At 39.1% G+C, this 8,432-nt stretch overlaps 1 protein-coding gene across 1 annotated transcript; it reads right to left on the bottom strand.

Annotated features, from left to right (window-relative positions):
• Positions 1–320: 320 nt before the first annotated feature.
• On the bottom strand, positions 321–5,845 carry KCTD18 (potassium channel tetramerization domain containing 18). Its single transcript, XM_041473415.1, is given in 6 exon segments — positions 321–846; positions 1,568–1,670; positions 2,015–2,109; positions 3,174–3,368; positions 4,275–4,489; positions 5,693–5,845. Coding segments are annotated over 6 exon segments (1,287 nt in total).
• Between the last annotated feature and the right edge of the window lie 2,587 nt (positions 5,846–8,432).

The raw sequence follows: 8,432 nt of genomic DNA, 5'->3' as shown, positions 1-8,432 counted from the left end.
TTATACTGTGCAAGTACTCACTTTACAGTACAGCACAACAGAAATACAAATGGGAGTTACTGGAATGTTAAGCTGCACATGCTTGAGCGATTTTTTTAATCCATTTTTCTTCCTCCCTTCCCAACATCTAAAAAATAACTAGATATAAAGCAGAAAACACATATTTCAATGCTCTCTTAAAACAATTTCTTCCTGTGCTTTTCATTATCTTTTTCATCACAATTTTCTACCTAATCTTGAATAAAGGATCATAGGAGATAATCACCTCCTCTTCAACCATATAATGTAGAGCCGTCCAGTCTATCAGACTGCATCAAACATTACCCATCCACTCTATCATTCTTAAGTGTAATACTTTCTGCTAATAGAGCTGGTTCTTTCTTGTTTAGTACTGTAGGAATTTGAGCAGCAACACTGTCCTGTTCACTTGCTTTACTGGATGCAGAAGGTGATGGCTGATATGGTGACACAAGAAAAAGCAGAGTCTTTTTCACCTTCACTGCCCAGTTGTTCACAGGCTTCTTACTCCCTGCAGCTTGGAATGGCATTTGGCTCAGTGGCCCATTGCCAGCACTCTGCCTTCCTCAGGGAGCCTGGGACTTGCTGGGCACTGCTGTGCATGTTGTGGATGTGGTTTGAGAAGCTTCTTTGTGCAGCATCAGACCTTCATTATGGGGTCGTTCAAGAATTCCTGCAGAATGGGAAGCATTGCAAGCAGTTACATTTAATGAAGATGAATTCTTGATTTTTAGGTGGGTACTTGTTGAGGGACCTGAGAATCTAATTGGCTGGAGACCCACTTTACATGGTAAACAGCCTTCTACTTCAGTACAGAAAATTAATCATCTGTAAAACAAAGAAGTTCAATTAGAAAAAAAATCAACTATATATGTAAATTGTTATTTTTGTAACATTATTACAAAACAGGCCATCTGCAACAGCCTTTCACAAATAGGTTTCCATGATACTGTAAGAAGCATAAATTAGTGTTCCCAACAGTTCATCACTACAATCAGGGCTGCCTTTCTGTGAATAAAACCATCAATCTCTTCTTCCTCTCTTAGATGACACATTAAAAACTGTACCAGTGAAGTGGCTGTAGGCTGTCTCAGGTGTCTGTGCCAGCAAAAGTCTGCTTTTAGGTAACGTGTGGAGAATGGAGGTGTAATCACAAATACTGCCATAAAACTGCAGAAAGGAAGTTCTAGAAATTCCTTCTTAAAAGAAGACATCTCACAGATGTGAAAATCAATTAACCTTTTAAAGTGTTCACTTAAATTTCAGGTTTAGCAGTCCATTTAACTAATACTGTTTTGTAGTTTTCAAGTTACTCCTTGCCAGGCTGCTGAGAAATCTCAGCAGCCTAAAAAAACCTGTCATTTGTTTCTAGCAAGTTCACTTGTGCAGTTAAGAGCTCTATGACATTATATAAAAATGTAAATTTAAAAAAACTAGAGATATCTCAACATGCATAGATATTTAAGGAACCTGAAATTATAGAGGGGAAAAAAAAAGATGGCAGTGTATTTGTTAATTAATTTTACGCCACCTACGCAAATGAGCATACCTTTTATAAACTGGAGGCATATGATGCAAACTGCCTCTCAGAGGGCGTTCTTCCGGAGTCCAACATTCAGTCAGCTCCGGAGGCACTCTCCAGTAGCTGACACCTGCATTTCATAGCAGCATTGTACTGATGAGCTGAGAGAACACAGCCATGCATGTTTCCACCTGACTAAATACATGAATACATGTATTTTATTAGGCAGAATTTCAGCTCTCAGCCTGCTGACATGAGCATTGATGACAGCCAGCATGGTGCTTCATTCCTGTCAATTTCTGTACCCTCTCTGGAACATCCCATAAAACATTTTCTTCCCTCCAAAGAGACACTATTAGTTTACAATGTTATGAAAGTTTATGCAGAGGTTTTTATTATACTTAGTTATAAAATACTTTTTCTTATTTTTATGTTAAAAAGTAGTATTACTGAAATAAAAAATTATTACTCTACCCCTCCCTTCCCAGGCATCGAAATCATCCCTCATCTTTTTCAGCTCAGCTACTGAATAATAGCTCCAGATGTATTGGATGTTATTTCCAGCTTCTCTAGGAATACTGTTTTAAAGGTAACAGTTATGTGATTAGTTAGCTAAGTCCTTAGAAATGTACCATTGGTGAAATATATCATTCTTTTTACCAAATCCTAACTATAAGGACTTAGCTTTACTGCTAAATGTTTTATAAAGCAGAAAGGAAAATGTTACTCTGATTTTGGTTTTATTCAAATAAGAGGTTCTAATACTACTGTGAATGCCTATTGCTAAAACTGGATATTCATGAAAGGATAGATGTTCATAGAAGAATAATTACAGAATTAATTATGTAAAACCTATTTTTCTAGAATACACAGTAGGAGAACAGATACCTGATATGTTGCCAAATACCCTTGGAATAAATATTAATGTTCCCAGCCTAAATTTAGGAAGATAGGCATCCTAATTTTAAAGATGAAGTATCAAGAGCTCTATCTTAATCAAAAGATGCACAGTGACACTTCTGACACTGCACTGTGAGAGTGACAAAGACCAATTGCTTCCAATTGTAAGTACAGGTCTGCCAATAACTTCCAATTACTGCCATGTAAATACATTAATAGTGTAGTACAGCTGTCCACATTCTTTAAAGAATTAAAACCATTTCCTTTCAACTTTGGTTCTCAGTGTTCAGCTATCTTAGAACACTACACAAAAGAAGTGCATGAACCACAACCAATTTTGCAAATATTTCTGGAGGTTTTTCTGTATGGGGATTTAGTCACTGTATTTAGTTTAAATATTAGAGAGTACTTTTTAATTGTTGTTTTAATTGTATTTTAAAAATGTTAAGTCCAGCAGAATAAGAACTTACAGCAACTGCATGCTAACCATCTTGTGTCTACTCTCTCAAATTCTTAACCTCCAGGCTTAGTTTTTATCTTGTTTATTTGTTTATTCTGGCCATTCTATTATCCATCCAGTTACTTTGGGAGTTGGAAAGATTCCTTCCACAGATTTATAGTACAATATAGTACAATAATGCTGCATTATGCTACATATGGTAATATTTAGGCATAGTTATAATATGTATTTATTCTCACTTCAGAGTGCTTTCATGTTGGACAGTCACCTTACCTTTTGTACATGCTTTTACTAGGAATTTTCATTCCTAGCACCTTATTAATTGCATCAGTCCCATCAGCTCTTGTGGCATACACACCCATAATTTTACTTTCACCGCTTGCTCCACAAGTGTTGAGATAGTACAGGACCCAAACCATAGGCTTGGTGCAAACTAAATGGTAAGAAGCACAGAAATCCAACAAAGCCCAGAAAAAACATAAAACATATAGAATATTAATAAGAATGCAGTATTTTTAGTTGAATAAGCATTTATATTTAAGTTTTCTTATCTGTACCAGTGAGCTCTTTTAAGTAAATTAAGGATACCGTTTTTCTAGAATAACATCTGCAGTTATTTCTTATCTGATGTTACCAGAGAATGTTGTGAAACCGAGAGGTTCACAGAAAGGCAACAGAAATAGTTAAAGGCAAGGCAACTCCTTAACATGCAGAGAAACTGAAAGGCCTGGAATTGTTTTACACTTTTCAAAAGGAACATAGTAAGGCAGAACATGAAATACGAAGAAAAATAACTTGCTAAGAGAACACAGATGACTATCAGGAATAACACAGCCAGAGCTGGTAATATGAGTTAATTTCTTGCCAGTTAATTAGAATTAGCTTTTAAGTTAAAATATTCTAAAACCTTAGGATTTTAAATAATGCACTAATTCTCTTTTGACCTTTCTCATTCTAAAGAAATGGCAGAGTACATTTTGTATCACAAGTTTTAGGAATAATTTGTAAAACAGAAAAAGAAACCCCAACCCAAACAACTTGAAGGGATCAAATCTAATTTCAAGTAAGATTTGAAGCCAAATAGGAAACTAAATTTCCTTCCTACTGCACAAGTTCTACAGCAGACTTGCATGTACAACACTCACATTTGAACTATTGCTGTATTGCAATGATGGTAAAAGCTGGTGTCCTTAATTATACTGACTGCATTATCAACTCTAGGATTTCTTAACCTAAAACTCTGAATTTACTCACTATTTAGTGTGGTCACTAAGAAGTGCTAACTTGGACATGCTGTAGCTTTAGCGTTGGTGCTAAAGAATGGCATGGGTTGGAGAGTTCAGCATCAAAAATGTTAAGAAATGTCAGGACCTTTTTTCAAGCACTATACAGGACCTTGAAGAGTATACTTCCATTTCATTGGCCAAATGATCAGACAGACTGTATGGATAAGGGATTCCAAAATAATTTGCTTCCTCCTGCAGTGCAGTTCCAACTTTTTCATCTCCAGGAATCTGAATTTCTCCATGAAGATAATCCAGAAGATATTTAAACATGTTTCCATCTCAATCAATCAGACATGCTCCTGAAAACATTGTTATTTAAAATACTTTACCAAATCATCAAGTACAGCCTTTTGTACAAAACTTCTGTACTGGTTTTACTGAGGAGGAGTAAGTATACTGTCTTTACTCTTTTTAAATGGTATTTTGTTTTCCTGGAATATTTGTTATTTGAAGATAAAATTCTTAGTGCAGTAAACATTTCTTTGGAGTTTCAGTGAAATCGCTAATCTGCATAGGACCATAGCAACATAGAATCTCAGCTGTGCTGCACTTTGCTTAAAATGCTAAAATCTAATTCTAGACGCATTTCTAATTCTAACTGTAGGTGCATCTTTACTCACTGTTGCGGGGATCTGTTCAATTTTGCTTCTAAACCATTTAAAAGAGTTAAAATCAGCACCAGTTCCAGTGCACATCTAGTCAAACCTTCTCTGGATATTGCTCAAGTTATACTGTGTTTGTTTCTTTTTCTCTCCTTTGCCTGCAGGGCTCAAGGACCCCACGAAAACCAGCCAAACCATACGGTCTGTCTGTACAACAGGCTGTTCGCTGCAGCTGTGAAAGATGGTAGCAAAGTCCTGCTGTGTTATGCAAACTCCTTATGTTAAACATTTTGGGTATTTTAAAGAGTTTTATGTATGCAACAAGGAATTACTAATCTTCATCCATCGTCTCTTTTAACTGGATCTACTTTGGCAGGATTTCTAAGTCACAAACAAGTGTGAAATTTGACCCATGAATAGTTTTATTCTAACTTTTATATCAAGCCATGGTGGTGAAAAATGCAATTTTTACTGTCTGAAACAAAGATCAGACCCAAATCTCTTTATGTAATGAACAGAGGAAATGAAATGTCTCTGGAGATTATAGGGGTTCACAGACAAACCCAAGATAAATGCGAAAGACTCTGCCAACTTCAGTTTTATCTATTTTTGTATTCTTACTGAAGAAGTACATTCCAAAGCCACAGTTTGGACAGGGACATGGCACTGTACAAATGTGTGTGTTTGCAAGCACAAACAGACTTGTGGAATTCAGATGAGCTACCTGTACATATAAAGTCATGCATGCAGAACTGTTTTACAACCTGGAATTAGAAGGCAACTGATGCTCAGCAGACTGGGAAAAGATATACTATAAAATGCATAAATAGATATAAAAGCATGTATTTGCCAGAGAGCTCCATGATCAGAATGTGATATTTAGAGCCTCAGTATATTTATCTGATTCATCCACTTTCAAAGGAAAGCGTCCACTAAACATGGACGCCAGAGTGGAATCCTTAAAGCGGCACAGAGACTCACGCCTGGCTGGGTATAAACAGCCTCGCACATTCAGTCAGAGAATATCCTGGACATCTTCAGCCTTGCCCTCTTCCATTGCATTTGCCAATGGTGATGTCATTACGAGCTATTCAAACCTAAACAAATACAAATACAGATACAAATAGAAATCAAACTAATGCCAGCTACAGACTTAACATATCGCATACAAGACCTAAGCAATAGCTCAGCTCTTGCACATCTCTAACAGGATTCCACTTTAAAAACAGTTCTGGAGACCTAGTAATGCACATAGCAAACTATTCTACACCTTTAGTGTAACATGAAACTATGGCATTTCACTTTGCTAGGAAACACAAAGCTTACTCTTTCGAGACAAATGGGCAAGCAGAGTTACGTGGTGAGGATGTGTGACCAGTGCTCTGGAAGGACAACCTGGAAAATCCTGAGCATAGTTCACAGCACTAAAAATGCAGCTCATTTTGAACCAACGACACCGTGGCTTCTTTAAAACCCGATCTTTCATTAGGGCTGCTTTAACTTCCCGGGCCACTCGCTCGCCCCTCCCAGCCCCCGGGGCGCTGCTCCGCCCAGGAGCGGAAAGCGCAGCGCGCCTTCGTCCCGGAGCCTCGCTCAGCGCCGGCCCGCGTTACCTGCGCGCCGCTGCTCCGCAGGATGGCAGCGGGGAGCCCCGGGCCGGGCCGGGCGGGGACAGCAGAGGGGCAGCCGGTGTGCCCCGGCCGTGCCATCCCCTCCCCGGAGTCCCTGCCGCGGGCCAGCCGGGCGCAGGGGCCCCCGGGCTCGGCTGCCGCTGCTCCCGGCGCTGCCGGCCCGGGCTCCCTCAGGCGCCCTCCCAAGCGCGGCTGGCCCGCCTGCAGTCGGCTGCTCTGTAAGGCCCAAACCGTGCTTAACTTTTTAATATTTTTTATTATTGTTATAAATGCGGGTTTACTCAGAGTGGGTTTGATTCTACTGCTATTTCTGCAGTCTCCACAGTAACAATGTTAGGATGGTTTGGCTTGGAAGGGGACCTTGGAGATCATCTACTTTCCAACTCCCCCCTGGATGGGGCATCCACAGGTTCCCTGTGCAGCCTGTTCCAGTGCCTCACTACTCTCACAGAAAAGAATATTTTTTTCCTAATAGCTAATATAAAGCTGTTCTCTTTCAATTTGAACACGTTTCCTCTTGTCCTGGCACTACATGCTTGTATAAATACTATTGCTTATCTTTTCTGTAAGTTCCTTTAAGGTACTGGGAGGCTGCAGTTAGGTCACCCCAAAACCCTCTCTTCCCCAGACTGAACAAATGTCTCTCACCTTTCCTCAAAAGAAAGGTTCTCTGTTTCTCTGATCTCTTGGTGGCCTCCTGTGGGCTCACTCCAGCAGGTCCCTGTCCCTCCTGTGCTGGCCCCAGAGCTGGCTGCAGGGTTCCAGGTGGGATCTCAGAGGGAGCAGAGGGGCAGAATCCCCTGCCTTGCCCTCTGCCCACGGGGCTTTGGATGCAGCCCAGCACACGTTTGGCTCTCTGGGCTGAGAGTGCCCATTCTGGGTCATGTCCAGCCTCTCCTCCACCAGCTCCCCCCAAGTCCTTCTCAGCAGGGCAGCTCTGGATCCGACGGCAGCTTGAGCTGGCTCCTGACATGGTGGTGCTGGGTTGATGGCAGATGATCTTGAAGGTCTCTTCCAGCACTGATGATTCTGTGTTCAGTAATGCAGGCAAGATGCCTCACCCACATACAGTCATTTTAAAAAGACATTCAGAAAGTGTCCTTTTAAATTCCTTGTCTGACATACAGTTGTGTGGTCATCAAAATGCATGCAATAAACAATAGAAAGGTGAAAATAGGTTCTTGCTATACTTTTGTCTCAGCCTCATTACACGAAGTTTATATACATGAAAAATATTTCTAAAATGCAGCTGCATTTTCTTTTTTAAAAAATTGCAACGTTATGTCTAGTTCCCATTTAATTCTCCTTTATTTGCTTACAAAGTTTGTTTTTTTGCCCAATCATACAGTAAGAAACTATCCTTTTGGATACAACTGCCAAGTAACTAGGAGTGCAAAAAACAGTGCCAAATTCTGGATTTGTGCAGACTTGCTGGAAGGTATGAGCTGGTTATATGTTTAGAATATATCATATACAATATATTACATAAAATATATAATATTTTATATATCATATTTACTATATAATGAGATAACTAAATCCCAGATATTAACACTGTAGTTTTATTGCTACCCGAAGTCTAGTAAAAATCCACTTACTTAACTCTACCCTGCACTCACAAGAAATGTGCCTACATTGTATTTAAATAGTTTACTCAGTTATATTTGCACTTCCTATTGATTTTCATCTTGTATCATCCTAATTTTTTACTCCTAATTTCATTTTGGAGGTGTTTTGTCACCAATTTAAGGTATTTAAAACTTCAGCTAGAGGCTCACTTGCAAAAGAGTCAGACCAAATTATATGTAACACACAGCAGTTATAGTTCCACTTGTGTTGCTTGCTTTATTCTGGTCTGTTACTACATTTTTATTTTTGAGATTACCTAAATATTCATGGACTACTGTGTTTTCAGTTAATATTTAGGACCATAAACTTTCAATTCAGACTTCCCTTCAGTCAAATGAAGAACATTAGAGGAAAGAGCCAAATAAATAATACAAATCATCATCT

The sequence above is a fragment of the Pyrgilauda ruficollis genome, unplaced genomic scaffold (genome assembly GCF_017590135.1).
Source record: "Pyrgilauda ruficollis isolate IOZ18807 unplaced genomic scaffold, ASM1759013v1 scaffold3, whole genome shotgun sequence".
Taxonomy (NCBI): domain Eukaryota; kingdom Metazoa; phylum Chordata; class Aves; order Passeriformes; family Passeridae; genus Pyrgilauda; species Pyrgilauda ruficollis.
Note: the sequence above shows the minus strand (reverse complement) of the source record. Positions and strands in the feature narration are given on the sequence as shown.